The sequence below is a fragment of the Gorilla gorilla genome, chromosome 1, assembly GCF_029281585.2.
Source record: "Gorilla gorilla gorilla isolate KB3781 chromosome 1, NHGRI_mGorGor1-v2.1_pri, whole genome shotgun sequence".
Taxonomy (NCBI): domain Eukaryota; kingdom Metazoa; phylum Chordata; class Mammalia; order Primates; family Hominidae; genus Gorilla; species Gorilla gorilla.
This window is the reverse complement of record NC_073224.2, coordinates 88,733,793-88,755,046: the sequence shown is the minus strand read 5'-3', so window position 1 is coordinate 88,755,046 and position 21,254 is coordinate 88,733,793. Positions and strand designations below refer to the sequence as shown.

At 34.8% G+C, this 21,254-nt stretch overlaps 1 protein-coding gene across 31 annotated transcripts in view; it reads left to right on the top strand.

Moving 5' to 3' along the window:
* The window catches only part of DCAF6 (DDB1 and CUL4 associated factor 6), a 135,000-nt gene that overhangs the window by 69,825 nt on the left and 43,921 nt on the right, over positions 1-21,254 (top strand). For 10 of the 31 annotated variants that reach the window (XM_019026232.4, XM_055365274.2, XM_063711113.1 and 7 more), the window contains 2 exons: positions 7,532-7,702; positions 14,749-14,808. The exons of 11 other annotated variants lie outside the window; for them this stretch is intronic. In XM_019026232.4, coding sequence (XP_018881777.3) covers positions 7,532-7,702; positions 14,749-14,808 — 231 coding nt within the window. The remainder of the gene's footprint in view (positions 1-7,531; positions 7,703-14,748; positions 14,809-21,254) is intronic. 10 more of the 31 variants (XM_019026237.3, XM_055365291.2, XM_055365338.2 and 7 more) reach the window with 1 other exon arrangement.

The window sequence follows — 21,254 nt, the reverse complement described above, 5'->3', positions numbered from 1 at the left end:
CCTTCCTGTTCCGTAATTGGCTCCTTCTTGGTCCATTTGCTTATTTGAATAACCTGTGAGTTATTCTTGATTCCTTCCTTTTCCTCAAGTCCCATGCCAGCTCATCAGCAAGTTCTTTTGCTCTTGTATCTAAACTATAACCTGGGTCTTTTCATCTCACCATCATTTCTTGTCTCCTAATTAATCTCCCTGTACCTACTGTTGTTCCATTATAATGTATTCTCCATGCAGGAGCCAGAATGAGTATGTTAACATGTTAAATCAGATTATATAACTTTGCTGTTTAAATCCCTTCAGAAGTTCCTAATTGCATTTAGAAATACAACTACAAAAGAAAAAAAAATCAAACTCCTCACTGTGGACGTATAAGAACTTATATGGCCTACCCTTCCCTGTCTCTCTAGCCTCATCTCATTCAATTTTCTCAGTACTTGATGATTGTTACACTCTAGATGTACTACTGGTTTCTTTCGGTTATCAAAGAATTTCCGTGCCAAATTCTGCCCTGCCCTGCCCTGCCCTCCCCCGCCCCACCCCGCCTCCACCCCCCTCCCCTCCCCCTCCCTCCCTCCCTTTCTCCCACTTGCTTGCTTTCTCTCTCTCTTTCTCTCTCTCTCTTTTCTTTCTTTTCTTCCTTCTTTTCTTTTCTCCTTCCTTCCTTTCTTTTTTTTCTTTTTAGACAGAGTCTTGCACTGTTGCCCAGGCTGGAGTGCAGTGGCGTGATCTCAGCTCACTGCAAGCTCTGCCTCCTGGGTTCACGCCATTCTCCTGCCTCAGCCTCCCAAGTAGCTGGGACTACAGGCGCCTGCCACTGTGCCCGGCTAATTTTTTGTACTTTACTTAGTAGAGACAGGGTTTCACCGTGTTGGCCAGGATGGTCTCAATCTCCTGACCTTGTGATCCGCCCTCCTCGGCCTCCCAAAGTGCTGGGATTACAGGCGTGAGCCACCGTGCCCTGCCATTTTTTTTTCTTTCTCTTCTCTTCTTCTTTCTTTTCTTTTCTTTCTTTCTTTCTTTCTTTCTTTCTTTCTTTCTTTCTTTCTTTCTTTCTTTCTTTCTTTTTCTTTCTTTCTTTTCTTTCTTTCTTTTTCTTTCTCTTTATCTCTCTTTCTTTCTGTCTCTCTTTCTTTCTTTCTTTCTCTCTCTCTTCCTTCCTTCCTCCCTCCCTCCCTCCCTTCCCTTCTTCCCTCCCTTCCTTCCTTCCTTCTTTCCTCCATCCCTTCTTTCCTTCTCCTCTTTCTCCTTTTTCTCCTTTCCCATCTTTCTCTCTTTCCTGTCTTTTCTTTTCTTTCCTTCTTTCCTTCTTACACTTTGTTCTTAGTGTTATTCTCTGTATGCTTGGGAAGCCCTTGTCCTGGCTTATCACTTGGCCAACTTCCTTTTCCTTGAGTCTCAGCTCAAATGCCATATAAGACAAGTCTTTCATAACTACCCTAGGTAAAGTCCTCTTTTCCTTTTTCTTCTTGCTGAAATTTTATTCTCTTTTATATAACCCTGTTTGTTTTGTGAAAAGCAATTATAAAAATTTATAATTTTTTTCACTTTTGATTGATTGTTTATAACATTTCTTTTACTATAATAAGCTCTCATGAAGACAGGATATTGTCTATCTTGTTGTCTCTGAGTAAGCATCTTTTTTCCCCAACAATATTCACCCTGTAAAGATACAATTAAAAGTATGATGAGACATTTTGTTATCTTTAAGCTGATATAGACTAGATAGGGTATATTTAGCTTTATTTTAGTCTTTAGATTATACTTTTAGCCCCAGTCATTTACTCTGGCTGTTTCCATTAAGTTTCCAAAATTTGGTAACACCTAGAAGAGAGATGCTGTGATTAGCTGTCTAACCATTTATCATTTTGGATCCATTGTTTGCCTTTGACTGTCTAGACCACATAGGACTGAGTAGATAATTTTTCTTAGGTTGTTCTGAAGACATTTTAAGGTAACTTACAGAAATACTTTAAAAAATTGTCTCATTATATATATATATATTTGTGCTTTTTCACTCGTATATATGGGTGAATATGGGTATGAAAATAATTAATTGAAGCAGTGAGTGAGTTGAATATGCAAAATGAATGCCCTGAAGAATGGTAAATCTAGAGGGGTCACAGTGTTGGCTTTGGAGTTTTGTAGCTAAATTAGGAAGGTAAGTAGACTGAAATGGAATTTAAAATCAGTTGATAGATTTTTTTTTTTGCTTTACCCTTTGTATTCTTGAATTTTATTTTAATTCATATGTCAGACCATTTGAAACCATGTTCTATATACCTCGCCCAGAATTTGAAGACATTTTGATTTTTATATATCTTCTTTTCTTGAACATTTAACAAAAGACTGCTTTTTAAAATGTGATTATAAAATTATATATTTAAAAATGAGAAAGATACGACCATGAGCTAAAACTGTATAGGTTAAAATGAAATCTTCATAATTTTATTTATAAAAAATATTTCAAAATAACTACGAATATTTTCTTCTCTTCTCAGTAAGGCCTGTCAGACTTCTCTTTCAGTTATTTCTTAAGTTAAGCCTAGAAATGTTTTCATTTAGTTCATGATTTGTAAATTATTCTCATGTTAAGAATCTTTTCATAATGAAAGAGTATTAAATGAGGCATTTTTCCAAGTGTGCTATTTAATTTTTTTCTTTGGTTTCATTTTAACCTATTTAAAGAATGTGATTTAGAGAAGGTGGTAACTTTGAAGTGGATGGGGATATCAGTATATATAAAATTCACCTTTAGGGCTCATATTGAGAAGTGAATCACTTAAAGCTTCCCTGCCCTGTGTTTTTAATTAAATAGACTACTCAGACCATCAGAATTTTTTTTTTTTTTTTTTTTTTGAGATGGAGTGTTGCTCTTTCACCAGGCTGGAGTGCAGTGGCGTGACCTCGGCTCACTGCAACCTCTGCCCCCGGGTTCAAGTGATTCCCCTGCCTCAGCGTCCTGAGTAACTGGGACTACAGGCGCATGCCACCATGTCCGGCTAATTTTTTTTGTATTTTAGTGGAGACGGGATTTCACCATGTTGGCCAGGATGGTCTTGATCTCCTGATCTCGTGATCCACCCGCCTCGGCCTCCCAAAATGCTGGTATTACAGGCGTGAGCCACTGCACCCGACCCAGAATTTTTTAAAGATAGCATATGATGTGGTCTCTGTGTGGATTCTTGCTTATTTAGTCATAAACAGGAGTTACAAATTTATTTTGGCCTATGTAGAATTATTATAGCTAAATTGAGCTTTGTAGAAAAATTGCTGGAGAAGAACTCTGTTGTGCACCATATCAAAGCAAACCTTTCAAAGCCCCAAATCCAAATTATAGCTTCCTTAAATGGGATAAAGGTCTAGTCTAGTCTAGTCTAGTCAGATAGATATAGGCCATTTATAGGTTAGAAACAAGTGGAGAGACCAGGTGTGGTAGCTCATGCCTGTAACCCCAGCACTTTGGGAGGCCGAGGTGGGTGGATTACCTGAGGTCAGGAGTTTGAGACCAGCCTGGACAACATGGTGAAACTCCATTTCTACCAAAATAAATTTGTTGTGCGTGGTGGCATGTGCCTGTAATCCCAGCTACTTGGGAGGCTGAGGCAGGAGAACTGCATGAACCCAGTAGGCAGAGGTTGCAGTGAGCCGAGATCACTCCACTGCACTCCAGCCTGGGCGACAGAGTGAGCCTCTGTCTCAGAAAAAAGAAAGAAAGAAAGAAACAAGTGGAAATATTAGGTCAATGGCCATTTTTGGGGAAACCAAAGAAGAGAACAGAGAAACATGGAGGTCAGTGAAGAAGTGACCAGTCCCAGGAGAAAAAATGCACAAGGATCATTACCAGGACAAGAAATAAGTTGGGACTAGAAGACAGATTTATAGCAGGCAGATAAAGTGCCACCAAATTAGATATAAAAATGATCCAGAGTTCAGGACAAAAATACTGTATGTATTGTAGAGGCAGGATGTGAGGTTAGAACCAAGTGGACCTTTGTTGCGTCAACTGTAGCTGTTTTTGTTGTTCTTCTGTCTCACTGGAATTAAGTCGTTAGGAGAATAACCTGTAATCTTTCAGAAGGAAACAAGAATAGGGTTTGTAGTTTGAGGAGATGACAAAGTACAATTTCCCTGTGGCAGTTTATAATACCTTGTTGAATTTTTATCATCATTGTTTTTAAAATTCAACCCAAGGTATTTATTGTATTCAATTTTCGGTTTGGGTCATGTTGACAAAAGCTAATTCTCCAAGCATTTATCTACATTTACAAATTATGTATGTTTGTGATATCTTTTTAAAGGATGTAATATGTGTGTATGTTAACTGCTTTAAAATTTCAAGCTGCTAGCAGAACTGTTATTTAGTCTGTTATGTCTGGTTGAATTTTTTAATTCAATACTTGCTTTTCCTAGTTAACAGCTATGTGGTGACTTCTCTTCTGAGCCTGATTTTGTTTTTAATCCAAGGAGAAAAAAGCCACCATATAAGCAGCTTTCAAAGCACATAAATTCTTATTCAAAAAGCACCGGAAATATTGAATAAATGGTTCATAAGATTATCACAACTAAATCTTGATTTTTTTCAAGTTTTAGAGCATCACTACATGTACTGAGATCTTGCTGTTTGCCACTTCACCAAGTGGGTTCTGGGATGGAGATTTATGTCTTCATAAAACATTTGGTAACTCAATAGAGAGGGTTGACACTCCAATGAAATTGATGGTATTTTTCTGCTTTTTAAGCAAAATTTGACATATATGGCCTCTCTCGTAGATTTCTTTTGAAGTGTGAAGTGACAAACTTTATGGCTGTATAATAATGCTTTATTTTATATTGCTAAAAGCATTACTATTATGCTGACTATAAATAAGGTGTCTGTACCTACCTGAAAAGAAAGCAGTATGCCACTGAGCATCACCATTTGTTTGTCAGTGAATACTACCCTATTGGTACTGGATCATTTTCTAGGAAGAACTAACAGTGAGTGAGTATGATGTTATGAGTTATTAAATCTTAACTACCAATTGGGTAATTGAATAAAATGCTTTATAAATAGAAACCATCGTAACAAGAAATTAGTACCTGGCGTTATTGATTTCTGAAACAGTAAACCAAATTTTTTACTCTTAGTATCTGGAGAGGCTGAAAGTTTATTTGGTAGTTTGTATAATTTCATGCTAGTGTCAGAAATTCTCTATGCTCCTACCACCAAATCTAACTATTGACATCTCTGTGCATATTTTCTGCCTCCCTTTGATTATAATTAATGAGGTTTTTATGCACCTATTCAAAACCAATTCCTCCTCTGATACACTGGAACTTATCTCCTTTAGTTTACTCAGGGACATCATTCCTGTGGTTTTCCGCTTTTTTTTAAGCATCATCTTTCTCTCTCCTTCAGTTAAACATTCTCCATCAGAATACAGACGTGTATATTAGCTCCCAAACTAAAACCACAAACTTCTCTTGATTATTATTATTATTATTATTATTATTATTATTATTATTATTATTTTTTGGTGGGTCTTCCTCTGTTGCCCGGGCTGGAGTGCAATGGTGCAGTCGTGGCTTACTGCAGCCTTGACCTCCCTGGCTCAAGTGATCCTCCTACCTCAGCCTCCCGAGGAGCCACAAGTGTGCATCACCATGCCTGGCTAATTTTGATTTTCTGTGGAAACAGGATCTCACTGTGTTGCCCAGGCTGGTTTCAAACTCCTGAGCTCAAAGTGATACTCTCGCCTTGGTCTCCCAAAGTGCTGGGATTACAGGTGTGAGTCACGGTGCCCTTCCTGCCTTCCCTTGATTCTTTATAACCCTGACAATGATTATCCAATTTATCTGTTCTCCACTAATAGCAAGAGTTATACAAAGAATATATATACTTTGTGTCTCTACTTCATCACCTCCCCTTTCTCTTAAACCTGCTGCTATCAGATTTTGGTCCTTATTATTTAACTAAAATAGCTCTTGTCGAGGTCATCAATGACTTCCATCGTACAAAATCCAGTGATTAGCCCTTAGTGTCTTTTTTAGTATACTAGCAGCATTTCACACAACTGCTTACTCCATCCTTTTTGATACAATTTCATGACTTAGCCTACAGAGCTCTGATCATTCAGTTCTCCAGCTCCCTCTCTCTGGCTTTTCCTTCTTACTCTTTCTAGAGGTTCTTTTTCCTCTTAAACATTTGACTGCCTCAAGATTCAGTTCTTAGACCACTTCTGTGTCATCCCTTACTCTTTAGGGGGGCTTAAAATGACATCCAAATTTATATCTCTGAATTGTAGACTTGTATTCAGTCCCTACCTAATTTCTCCACTTGGATGTCTGTTCATTCTTTCCCCCAACACTACTTGTTCCTCCATGGTTCCCTACCGTAATAAATGGTTACTTGTTTTTCCCGTTATCTAGGCCAAAAACTTTGGGATCACTCTGCATCCAAACTATCAGCAAATTCTACTGCTTTTACCTTTAAAATGTATTGCACATTCCTATACGCTTTCCCCTTGAGTATTTGCACTTGCTCTTTTCTCCACCTGGAACACTCTTCCTCCAGGTATCCATGTGGTTTACTCGCTTATTTCCTCGAGGTGTTTGTTCAAGTGGTGCCTTATGAGAGAAGCTTTCCTGAGTTGCCATGTATAAAACAACCCTTGCCCTGTCATCACTGTTCACTATCCCCTTTACCTTACCCTGCCAATTTAATTCATAGCAGTTATCCCCACATGACACAAACACATATGTTCAACATCATGTGTGCCTGTGTATTCGCGAATGTCTGTTTTTCTCTCAGAACATTAACTCCACAAGAATAAGGACTGTTTTGTTCAATATTTTATTTATCCCTAGAGCCTAAAACAATGCCTCATACATAGAAGACATTCAGTAAATATCTCTTTGCAGAATTTAATGTTATTTTTCTACTTTTCATCTGTGATCACTTCAGATAAAGGTTAAGAAAATATTGATTATGTAAATCTTTTTGAACTTAAAAAAATTTTTAAAATGACAATTCTAACATGAAATATTTAGCTGAAGAATATATAACTTTCACTTTTTTAGAGCTCTTCTGAATAAATTCTGAGTTGTTTCTAAATGCATAAGTTTTTATCATTTTAATTGAATTTTGTTATTTGATTGAAATTAACAAAGCAGCTTAAATTTTTGTGTATAAATCAGATGAGTTAACTGATTGTTTTCAATTTCTGTTTCTTTCCTAGTATCATTTTGTTCTGTGTTCATTTTGAAATCTTTTGCTTATGGAGGACTTTTTATTTCCATTTGGTTTAATTACTTAAATATTCCTAGAGAAATATATATATCTAATTCATTGTAGTTAAATAGAAGCATTTGGTTGTGTATGTATTGTCTCATAATTTAATGACCAGTAATTTTTTTATCAGTAATTTGTTTATAGTATTCCTCTATGAGACATGTGTTTTGTTTATATCCTTCTTCTTTTTTAATGTATAATCAAATTCTTATTATTTTCTATTTTATTACTGTCTTTTCACCTTTCTTTTCCTATTTGTGTCAGAATTTTTAAGGGGCCCTGAGATAGCTTTGCTTCGTAAGCGCCTGCAACAACTGAGGCTTAAGAAGGCTGAGCAGCAGAGGCAGCAAGAGCTAGCTGCACATACCCAGCAACAGCCTTCCACTTCTGATCAGTCTTCTCATGAGGGCTCTTCACAGGACCCTCATGCTTCAGGTTATTAATGTCAAGTGTCCTTAAGCAGCTGATAAAATTGTTTTTTAATACTGCTACTGTGTAATAAGGTGCTTCCCTTTTCCCATTCAAAAAGAGAGCTAATGCGCTTGCAGCTTACCCCTCCCTTCCTTGCATATGGTGGTATTCAACATCACGTGTTAGGGGGACAGATTGGCAGCAGCATCTGCCAGAGAGATGAATATAAAATAATCAATTTTAAAAGTTGTAATATATTTGGAGAGGGGCAAATATGTATTACTTTTAAAGCTGATGACCTCTTTTTGAATAATTAGTTAATTTAGAGCCTGCATTGATCTTTCTATTGAAAGTTTGCATATGCTGAAATGAATCTATGCTTTATGGCTCCTAGCTCTTCTTCTTCTTCCTCTTTGAATGTTAGCCAATATTCCTAAAACCTAGTAATGCTAGATTTTAGAATTATAGTATTATTTGGCCATACTAGCATGCTGACTAAATTATTTCCTTCTGTCATTATTTGAAAATTTTCAATATTTGCTTTCTTATTCCTCTATACGTAATCAACTTTCTGATGTGTAGGGCAGCAAAAGTACTCCACAGTCTCATGTTCTTATTATGCTATAAAACTGTGATAACATAGTAAAAATTGTCACTCTTTTTTTCTCAATGAGTGTTTTAATGCCCTGTCATCTTATGACCAGAAAGTTCATGATGCTCAATAAACATTTGTTAAAAGAATTAATGAAAGATATATTAATAGCACAAAATAATTTGTCAACTTAGTTATTTCAAGATGGGTAATAGATACTGTAAATCCTATAGTATTATATAAATACTGTAGTAGGTGTAATAAGTTATTTAGGAACAAGAATGTCTAGGTTCTCATACTAATCAGTTTATAATGCTTTGTTTGATATGCTTTCTTCTGCAACCCTAAAGAGTGATGAGTTTGGGCTTTGAGAGTTCTAATTTGATTATTTGGAACTAATTTATATATTGGTAGAATTGGACAACCTGCACTTTATAAATATCTGTTCTAGTAAGTGCTGTGGTAACAAAAGCACATTTTATATGTGGTAAAATTAAATAAATTTAAGTCATTGTAATATAGACATGATGTTTGGGATAAATCATAAACTTGATTTTTAATTCAATGTTATATTAATAGAGGGAGTATCAGGCAGAGGCCTCTGATTTTTTTTTTCCTATGGGGAAATATTTTCCTATACTTTAACAATTAACAAGAAAATTTGACCAGATTACAATAATGACATTTAATAATAAAACATTTTTGTTTTTTTTTTTGCTGTGTATAAGCGTCTAGCAAACATGTTTTGAAGGTTAAAAAATCATGAAACCTAAAAGTCAATAGAAAGAAAAATAAAATGTCCCTACATATATAATTATTTTTAAAATACTAAAATTTAGCAGATTACAAACTTAGTATTAAAATGATCTTGAGTATAAAACAAAACTGTCTAACAGGAAAGAAGTATACATTGTAGATGTTGGAAAAATATTTTGAGATTCACTAATCTTTTGTAACTAGTTCACGAATTTGAATTGAAGCAAGCTCTTTTTAGAATCAGAAAGCTTTAGAGTGAATGTGTGGTTTCTGTGAAGTAAGATGCTGTCTTTCCAACTCTAAGTGTTTTCTAATTAAATATCTAGTTTGGCAACAATAGAAATTAAATTTATGAAATTCAACAGGAGGGTAGGTTTTAATTGAGTAACAATTATAAAACTTTATCTTATACATAATAATTAAATGCAGTTTTGTATATGGACATTAATTGATTCATTCTTTTATGATAGATGTTACTACTATCTACCCATACAGAAAGCACCAAAATTAGCCTCCTAGATTTTAATTTATTAATAATAGAAGAATGTGCATTTCTCATATGTAAGAAGCATATTTTTCCTTTATACTTTGGTATCTTTAGAGTATCAATTAGTGGTGATAGTGCCAGTAAAACATATTTCTGTTGTCTTCTCACCTATTTAAGTGTTTTAGCTATAAGATGTTCAAAGGAGACATTACTATGATATGGAAACCAAGAAATTTTAAAAAGTATAGAAAGAATTTCTGAATTACATTGTTTGGCAACCATTTTATTCTCTTTTCAAAATATATAGAACTCATGGGAATATTCTGTGAAATCAGTAATACCTAATTCCTGTAGGAAAGTGAGATCAAACCTTGAAACCACTTTGTAGAAATAATCACCTACATTTTTAGTGGGATCAAATGGGAAGGGACCTGATGCTGGTTTAGGATAATCCCAGATGGAATATTATCTATTTAGTTGCTGATATTTCTTGGCAATTGAAGACTAAAACACCAGTCTAAGGCACCAAATGATATCACCTTAAGTTTCAAACTGTTTAAAATGAGCTGTATAAAATAGGTGTTAGAAGATGTTAAACAGTGTTTTTTTATTTATTTTTGGTTGTTCACTCTTTGTCATCAGTCTTATGTGGAAATTCCAATAGAAAGTATATAAAAGTAGCACTGTTGGGACTTAAACATGAAACAAGGAGCGACTACCCACCTGCTTGCTCCTCCTGCTACCCCTAAAGCTCCTCTGCTCCCTGAAACCCAGTTTGAAAATCAGTGCTTTAAAAGAATTTTTGACACCTGTAAATGATAATTCTTTAGAACTAATTTCCAAAAATATGGTTTTAAAAAATTAGGATACATCATTTAAAAATATTTTCACTTGTTAGTTTTTTAAAAGTATATCTTTTCTAGGAAATACACCACAACTCATTTAGGAAATACACCATAACTTGTTTTCTAGACTTTTAGGAAATATGCAGGAACTCATAAAATCCTTAGCAATTTTTTTTAACCAAAAAGAAATGAATTTGCCTTTATCACATCAGTGCCTGGGAATTAGATTGGCTGAACTCTTGTCCCTGGCTTTATGACTAGATGACCTTGGGCAGGTCATTTGACTGCTTTATGCCTCAGTTTCCCAATTATTGATTTATTTAGATAGTGTAGCTTGCTGTAATTTACAGAGACCATGTAAGGATGGGTTAAGACAGTACAGTATATATGAAGTTACCTACCTGAGGAGAGCAGTACACATGATAATGTACTTTCTCTTTTTTTTTTTTTACTTTTTTGAGATGGAGTCTCGCTTTGTCGCCCAAGCTGGAGTGCAGTAGTGCTATCTTGGCTCACTGCAACCTCCACCTCCCGGGTTCAAGTGATTCTCTTGCGTCAGCCTCCCAAGTAGCTGGGATTACAGGCATGTGCCACTATGCCCGGCTAATTTTTTGTATTTTTGGTAGAGATGGGATTTCACTGTGTCAGCCAGGATGGTCTTGATCTCCTGACCTTGTGATCCGCCCACCTCAGCCACCCAAAGTTCTGGGATTACAGGTGTGAACCACCATGCCCAGCCAATAATGTACTATCTTAATTGTAGTATGTTGTTTGCTACTTAAAAATGTCCTCATATAAAGGCCCCCATAAGGTTGATAGCATTCAGGGTTTTGAATGAGCTATATGTACATGTATCAGATTAATGTCCTAAACAGGTATGGCAGAGGCATTCAGCATATGGCTGATTTTAAGCCCAACTCTTTTTTTCCATTTCAGGTCCCCTGAAGTCATGGGTTGCTGGCTCATGCTCAGAGTGACAGCACCCTGTGGAGTCTGCTGGTACTGACCTAACCACCACAGAGCCCCACTGGAGCATGGAGCCAGCCTAGAGAGGGTCAGGTAGGAACTGTTTTTTCACTTTATGGCACGGTTTTACCAATTGGAAAAAAGTAATTTTTATACCCCAAAAGGGTATAAAACATTGGTGATTATTTTTGAAAAAGGGCTTTTCAAAACTGAGCCATATTGGAAAAAATCAGCACTTACCCGATCCTGTGCAAGCAGGCTCTAAACAACACCAGATTTCCCACAGTGTCCATAATGACAGTCACATGGCAGCACTTCTCAGATGGATACATTGGATCTATGTGTTTGATGTTTATAAATACTTAATAAATTAGATATATTAGTCTAGTTCTGCCAGCAGTCCTTAACTACCTTGAATGACAGAGTCCAAAGCAAAACAGTGATGAGTCTTTTAGAAGTTTAAACATAATAATACGCTCCAGATGTTTCAGAACAGCTTTGTACCATTATTTTTCATTCAATACCATATGTCTGAAAAATAGGCAAGTAATGATAAACATTAAATGACCCATTCCTATGTGCTGTCTGAATATTTTACATGGATTATCTCATTACATCTTCAGAAGAACATTATGTAGTAGATATTGTGATTATCCTCATTTTACAGATGGAGAAACTGAGACTTAGACAAGTTAAATAACTTGCCCGGGGTTAACAATATTACTGAGTAGAAAAACCACATTTGAACCCAGGAAGTGTGGCTGAAGAATCTTTGTGATTTTCCTGTTAGACTATAATTGTCTATTTTTTCTACAGTGGAGATAATTCTGGTGTCAAGGGGCTAAAGAATTTTCTCAAGACCAAACAGCACATTTTTTGGAAATACACAGTAATTGACCATGAGACATGCTGAGCTTAGTACTGAGTGAGCTTTTGCTTAAAGTGTATCTTTACCTTAAAAAAAAGTTACAATTCTAAACACTTCAAATAAGCTGACCAACCATATTACATGTTACAATAAACTACCATTGGACCATATATTCAGGTTTTTAGTTTGTGATTGTATTCTCTAGAAGGTATTTCCCAGAGAGGTAGAGTAGAATATGCCAGTAACTGAGGCAGTCAGCTTAAACTAGTAATTACTTTTTTAAATATTAGCTATTCTAATGGTTATTATGTTAATATTTGAAAATATTTATGTAAGATAGGAGTTCTAGGTATTGTATTTATGAATAGTGGTTAAAAAAACATGTCACTTAAAATGTTCACATGATAGGAAAATAATCCTTCCCAAAGGAGTTGTGTGTTCCCAAGATTACAAATAGAATGAAAGCAGTGACCAGGAAGGATTTCTTCATAAAATTAATCTTCAAGATGGGACGAGCAGCAAATGCTTCAGAAATACACAATGTCTATGGCAGACTAAAACCAAAAAGGAAACCCTTTTAGTTTAATACTTTCTGTCTTAACATAGCTTTAATATTTTAAATACTTCAAGAGTTTGAAAATACAGTTTTGTAGAGACAACAGCATTCTAGATCTTACATTAATAGTTTTTTTCCCGTGACTTATTCTTTCTTAAATTTTATTAAAAATAAGATGCATTTTATCTCAACAAGATTTGTACATTTCATGGTATTTTTTAGAAAAAATAAATGTTTGAAGATAAGATTTCTTGGAGAGTTTATAGTTTTCTTATGGCTCTTAATTGTTAAATGAGGGCACAATGAAATGTATAACAAATCCAGATGGATGAAAAATATTTTTCACAGATTTTTAGGAGAGTTTCCCAATATTTATTTCACTGTGAGTCACATTTTTCTTGTTTTTTTAAAGAGTTTAATTTTTTTTCTAAAGACCAATTTATCTGTTCTTTAAAAACAACATAGATGGTAGTGTTGAATCCAACTGTGAAATGGATAAATGAGAAGACATCTTAAGAAAGTAAAGCACGAATAGATTAGGGAACTGATTGAAATACTATTGTTCCCACTTTCTTTTTTGTGTACTAAAGATTTAACTGTTCTGATGAAAAAGAGGTGATAAGTAAGGATAAGTAAAAGCTGTTATTCAAATAATGATCATGTTTTGTCAAAATCTAGTAAGAGAAAAATACATGAACAAACTGGTGATACTAGAAGATGGAAGATTTAAAGTTGATTCAAATGGTACCACTAGCAGGATTCAGACTTTTAAATGTACAAATGCAAGCAATCAAATCCTATAAAAATCAATGTGAATCCAGGATATTTTGGAAAACTCAGCTATCCAGCTAAGGACAATCTTAAAATACCTACTTTTTGGGAAAAATATGCCATTATGAGCAGAAACTGGTGTTGGCCAAAAGTATTTTGTTAACATTTGCTAAGAACTAGAGCACAGGATATTAGAAACTGGGAATTATTCTTATTGGTTGGGGAGAGTTGCGCTTATTACCTGTGTTTCTCTTTTACTGTAGCCCTACTGGAACACCTATTCCCCAGTGTCTTGCTTAGGTTACTAGATCCCCAGGCTGATTAGAGAGTAAGGAGAAGCTTGGGCCTAAAAATGTTGCTAATTATTGTCAGAATCAAGTTTAGAATTAAAACTTACTAACTTCTGATGAGTGCTCTTTCCATTTTATTATGCTGCCTGCCTTAATACCAGTGTTTTTCAAACAGTAGAAACCGCTTATAAAATAAATTCTTACATAGAAACCCAGCATATTAAAAAGATAAGAACGAAGCTGTTCTATTTGAAGCCAAGGTAGAAAGTGTAAAGCCCAGATCATTAAGTCTTCTCTGTCTCTCTTTTCCTTTCCCTACTAGGTAACGCTAAAGAAACTTGAGCCTTTACATAGTATAGTTTTAATATGCACAATATACTGTAGAGTTTTTAAAGTCATGCATGTTTCTGTAATGGTAATTACCTCATTGAATAGTTTTCTTATAAACCATTTTCTTTGTATAATATCTTGATGTTAGCTCCTTGTTCAGCCCACAGTACAGCAAACAACATCTCTCAAAGTATAGTGAGCATTTCATTTCATGCTTCGAATCCTCCACGGCAGGATGAAAACCATCTTAAGGAGCTGGAGAGGGAGTTTGAGAAGGGCAAGGAGTCTTGTATGTAGTGAACTAGCTACCCCATTTCTAATATATCTACCTTGCACCTTGTGCCTCTGGTATACGAATTTGATAAAAAGTGTATGCATGGAAATAGAAGAATAGTTTCTCAACTCATTCTCAAAGTTACTAAATACTTGCGTGGAATAACATATCTTAAGCACATGGCCCTGCTTACTCACTGCTTGGGAATCACACCACAGTACTTACTTCTATTCCGCAGCCTTATACGTTTGTTTCTTAAGCTTAGAGATGATCATGACATTGCTGTGCAGTTTTCTGCTGCTTACTTTTAAGTTGAAATCTCATTTTTGTTTCAGATTCTCCTTCTTCTGTGGTTAACAAACAGCTCGGATCCATGTCACTTGACGAGCAACAGGGTGCGTGCAACAGGAGATGCGCTATGCCCATCCATCCATAGCTTTATTGCAATGCATAAACTAAGCTCTCTCACACCTTTCGTAGCATTTCATTTTGATTATGGTCTTATAGTCAGTATTTTGTGGACCAAATTACAATAGGTGGTATTGTACATAAAAGGTCTTTTTGGCCTATACAGATTATTTTCTATGTAAGCTAATTTCTCACTTTGGCCCTTGATGCCAACTTTGAACTCTCTCCCTATAACAAAATTATAATGGATGTAAACTATGTCCATTTTTTAAATTCTAGGTATCTGTCATAAAATTGTGTAGAACTGTGGGTGTGAGGTTAATACTACCTCGTTGTTGATGTAGGATAAGTTATTTAAACACAGTGATATTCTATATTACTAGATTGCTTTAGTAATGATACTTGGTTTTATGTCTCACTTATCTAGTAGCCAAATTCCTGGTAGCTTTAACTAAAGACTACAGTTACGAACCTAGAGGTAAGCTCAAAAGCTGTCAGTCAGAAGCTCCCACTTCCACTTGTACTTTTCAACGTGGGAAAGGTATAGAATCAATCTCCAAGCCTTGAATAGAGCCTGATGAAATAAACGGGTTACTTATTTATCAGGCTTTATTACTAGCAGATCAAATACAGCACAGAGAAGGATTAGTAGAGGAAGACATTCTGACATGAAGGGACATCTGAAAAGGCTGGAGATAGGAAGGCTAAAAACTAAAAAGGCTATTTAGTGTTAGCGCAAATGTTTTACTATCTCACCTCAGAATTTAATGAAGTATTTTAAATATATTGTGACAAAGTATGATAAGTAATCTTAGTTAAGTCTTTAAGAATGACTTAACACGATTTTCACTTTCTCTATTTAAAAAGGCAGATAGCTGGACGTGGTGGCACACGCCTGTAATCCCAGCTACTTGGGAGGCTGGGGCGGGAGGATCACTTGAACCCAGAAGTTTGAGACCAGCCTGGTCAATATAGTGAGACCCCGTCTCTTAAAAAAAAAAATTAATTAGCTGAGTATGGTGGTGCATGCCTGTAGTCCCAGCTAATAGGGAGGCTAAGGCAGGAGGATTGCTAGAGCACAGGAGTTCAAGGATCCAGTGAGCTATGATCGTACCACTGCACTCCAGCCTGGGTGACAGAGTGAGACCCCCATCTCTTTAAAAAAAAAAAGAAAAGAAAAGAAAAAACGCAGATGATTGCCTTTATATATTTTACAAATGTTCCTTTCAAAAACATTTTTTTAAAAATTAGCACTAAAGCCATAAGATTTGGTTGACTGAAAGTTTACATATTAGATGACTCATATGTCAATAGTAATGCGGAAATTAAATATTGCTGTAGTACTTATTTGGTGTGAAATAGATGTAATTTAAACTATATTCTTAGAGAAATATTCAGAAACTAATTTTAAAGTGAATTAGAAAACTTCTTTTGTACTTCTGATCTTAAATTATTCCTTATGGGGCCAGGCGTGGTGGCCCACACCTGTATTCCCAGCACTTTTGGAGGCCAAGGCAGGCAGATCACCTGAGGTCAGAAGTTTGAGACCAACCTGGCCAACATGGTGAAACCCTGTCTCTACTAAAAATAAAAATTAGCTGGACATGGTGGCCCGTGCCTGTAATCCCAGCTACTCAGGAGGCTGAGGCAGGAGAATCACTTGAACCTGGGAGGCGGAGGTTACAGTGAGCCGAGATTGCGCCATTGCACTCCAGCCTGGGCAGCAGAGTGAGACTCTGTATCCAAAAAAAAAAAAAAAAAAGATTATTCCTTATGGACCTGAGATGAATTTCTGATCTTAAATTACTCCTTATGGACCTGAGATGACCTGTATTACTATAAGGTTTTCTGTTCTTGAGAAAGAAAGAATGAATGAATGAATTGGTAAATTAATTTGCAAACTAAGGAATTAAGCATGTGTTATTTTATATGTTTATTACAGAGGTATTAACAGTGAAGAATAATTAAGGCAAAACACAACTATAGCCTACTATATTAGACTACTGTATATAACTACTCTATAATTAAAGGATTTTTTTTCTAAGGATATATGGATTTAATAATATATCACTATCAGAGATTTTATAGCCAGATTTATATTCTAGTTAATCACATACAATAATTTTCATAGCATTACATTTAATATTATATTCAATTTAAGTTGACAATTTACATATGATATGGGATATGAGAGGAAGAGAAAAATTATGATTAACTCCCAGATTTTTTACATCAGTGCCTGGGTAGGTAAGTGATAAGGCCATTTACTAGGGTTGAGTAGCTTGGAAATAGAAATCAGGTGGTTCTTTATCTTTTTGGCTATGTAAAGTATGATATACATTTTAGTCATGTAAGTAGAGTTGCTATGTAAGAGGTTAGTATTGAGTGGCTTTGGCAGAAGCTGCACCGTAGTAGACTATCAGAAATGTAGCTTTGTAATAAGACCTCTGAGCAGAAATGTTCTAATGGTGGAAAATATATCTAGTTAATTAAATCCTGAGTTTTTACATACCTTTTTGTTCATCAGCATTATAACTTTTAAAGTACTGGGAACTTCACATTGCAGGCTCACATTACCTAAAGATAACTTCTAAAAGTTAATAGAGACTGCCCACCACCATTTGTCTCTCCTAGATTAATGGAATAATCCCTTTACTAGTCTTCTCACATCCACTCAGGCTATAGTCTATTCTCTACAGGCAGCCAGAGTGAAACTTCAAGATGTAAATATAATCATGTGATTCATCTGCCTAAAACATTTTAATTGCTTCCCATAGCCTTTCAAAAGAACCCAAATCCATACCTTGGCTTACAAAACCTACATGACTTGATTTCTGTATCTCTAATCTCGTCTCAGGCCACTATCCCATCATTCACTAAGCTCTTGCCAAATAGACTTACTTTCATTTCTTTTACATCCCTTGTACAGGCTGTACATCCCTTGTACATGCTGTTCCCTCTACCAAAACTACTTTTTTGTTGAGCAATTTCTACTCATTTTTTAAACTCACTGAGATGTTACTCTCTCAAGAATAATATAACTTCACAATCTCTAGTAAGTCTCCTCTTTTTCTTCCTTTGTGACTTGTTATTTTTCCTCATTGCATTTGTCACATTTGTAATCATACATTTATTTAGGGGATTGTTTAGTATCTACCTTTTTGCATATTCTCTAAATATTTTCATTTACTATAATTTCCTCTGTGCCTAAAATCATACATTATGTGGTAAATAATATTTGTTAAATGAGTGAGTAAATGAATTCTTTAAGCAATTATTTAAGAGCTGTAGGGATTACTTCAGCTTGGGAGAAATGTGATCAGATTTACATATTGGAAAGATCATTTTGGCAACATTATAAATGATTGGAAGGAGTAAGATTGAAAACACCAAGAACAAGTAAGAGGCCATTGCTATAGTCCACCTAAGAGATTATGAGGGATCCCACCTAAGGCAATAGTGGTGAGAAGTGGGAATGGACAGATTTTAAAAATAGTTGAAAGGTTGAATTCATGGGACTTTGAGACTGATAAGTTAGAAATGAATGAGAGTATGATAACCAGGTGTCTTGATAGGGTGATAATGAACCATCAGCCAAGATAGAGACTTTAGGAGGAACAGCTAGCTGATTTGAGGGGAGAAGAAAGTATGTGAGTTTTTTTTTAATGTTAAGTTTGAAGTGTCTTTGGATATCCACGTGGAGAGATCTCATAGATGGTTGGATGGCTGTATGATGCTGGAAGTCACCAAAGTGATCTGAGGTAGAAATAAAGGTAAGGAATCATTAGTTTATAGATAGCAGTTGAAACCATGGGAGTGGATGAGATTGTCTAGAAAAAGAGGGTAGTGTGAGTAGTGTGAGAAGAGTAGAGTGCACTACAGGAGCAAGTAGAGAAAAGGATCTAGCTAATGAGACCAAACAGGAATGATCAGAGAAGTATGCAGGGCAGAAAGAATGCCATATCCAAAACCAGGAGAAAAGAAGTGCAAGGAGGGACAGGTTAGTAATGCCATGTAAATCAATGATACCAACTCCCAAAAAGTCTGATAAATCATTTTTTAAATTTGGCAACGTGATTGCTTTGACATTGTAGTTTGAGATATGATGTAGTGGAAGCAGAAGCCAGATAGTAGTGGTTTGAGGAGAAAGGTTTGGGGAAAAAAGGTAGAGACTTTGGTATGTCTCTTTTCATAAGCTCAATTAAGAATTGAAAGAGCAAAGATAATGTCAGGTATAGGTGGTGGTAGGTTCAAAACTGAGCATGTTTATAGAGTAAATAGAAAGATTGTGTGTTCAAGATGTAAGGGATAGTTGATGTCCCCAGATATGCTATTATTTCAAAATTTTAACCTTTACCAAGATTCTTGTTCTCAGTTTTACCATGGAGAATGGAAAAAGTAGTACATTTAATAGGTTTCCTATTTGAATATATCTCTGACTAATGATTATTTCAGCATATTTTAAATTTCTTTTTCATACTTTTAACAAAACATGAATGCTTTTTAAAAATTGATAGTTCAGTTTTATGTTTATGTCACAAAATATTTCTTCATCATTTTCCAGGTGCCCAAATGATTTTATATGTTGTTTAATTTTCCATAGCATTTTCATAGATTTCTTTACTTGGAAGGATTACCAAGGACAAAAATGTTACTAATAAAATTTTTTAAAAATTTTAGTGGACTTGGTTACTGAAGAAATTTTTTTCTTTGAATAACTGTATGCAGTATTAAACTGGTTGAGTGCAACTAGTGTCTTTGCTTATTTGTCCTGAATTTTTAACAAAATCACAATTTGATAGAAGTATGTTTAGCCTGAATCTTCATTCATTAATGCAGCTCCCTGGTTGTCTCAATAGTTTTACTTTTTTTAAGAAACAAAATTGTAGGGAAATAAATGTATAACATGCACATTGTTATTAATTGTATCCTATTATAAAATAATTTTCAGTGTTCTCCAAATTTGGAGTTGTGTGTAAACACATTGATGGCATTTCTGTGCTAATTATGCATAAAGTGAAATTCTGTTTGAATAAGCACAATAATGTCCATCATGCATCTTGTTTAGTTTCAACAATATGTTTTAATGGGTAGTTTTAGTTTTCCTTTTTATCTGTCTACTATAAGAGGAAAAATTCTCTTCTGACATATATTTATTTTACCTTGTTTATATTATTAAAACTTAACAAATTTTTCCTCTTAAAAATATGTAGGCCAGCAATTTCCCCCTTATTTTATTTTAAAAAATAACAACAGCAAAAAGAATATATAATTGTTCTTTTGAGAACAGTTAACTTTTGAGAGGATATAAGAAAGTAATTTTGTCTGAGTTTTAGGTTTTGGCCATGATTGAAACAATTTGCTTTCTATTCCTTACAGTGATTCCATTAAGTGGAAGTTGACAGTGCCATCGAGTTTGAAACTTATGTCTGTAGGCAGTTGTGCATCTGCAGGCACTAATTTTCTGTTATAGATTTAAAGAAATATAAACACTAATTTGTAGGTATGAAAAATATGAATGTTAATTTTCCACTATGTATCATTTTATATAAGCTGACTGTCTTTGATGTTTGTGAAACATTCATCTATAGGAGACTAGTGGATAATCAAAAACCAGTGAAACAGATTTTTACTAATTCTACTAAGGTAGATTGGGAAATGGAAAAGTTGGACCTGCCATGCATTAAATATGTATTACCTTAAGATTATATACTATCACCAAATTGAAATTTCATTTTAGTACTATTATCTAATATTATTTTAAACTTATATTGACAATTCTAATTTTTATTAAATAAATATCTAGTGATTGAAGCTTGCTGTATTAATAAGAATATAAGTTCAATATTCACCACACTGGAATACATCCGTAAATAGTATATTTTAAATTCTAGTGAAATAATAAGTTACTGAAATAAAATTTCATTCTAAATTCTTTGTATTTCTTAGAACTAGTTATCACTTAGTTACTTGGAATGAGGTAACTAATTTCTTCCTATCCCCAACTACTAGGTCTTGATTGTTCCAATTAATGATATATTTGATCTTTTGGAAGTTAAACCCTATTTAATTTTTTTGTTGCATATGCTCTTGTGTTCTACTCTTCTGCTGATCAAACCTATACCTCCAGTTTGTTTAACTTAGAATTGTCTTATCATAAAAATAACTGACATTTATTGAGTTTTTTGTGACTAGCACTGTGTTAAGAATTTAACATGCATCATCTAATTTGTGCTAACAATGAGGTGAATTATCTTAATTTTACTAATGAAGAAACTGAGACTCCAAGAAATATGTAAAGATGAGTGAAATAAGTGGTGGAGCCATATTTGTATGTCTGTACTTCATTAATTCAACTGATATGTAAATGCCTACCTACCTTGTGGCAAGTACTGGGATAGGTACTAGGGTGCATGAATAAATAACACTACTG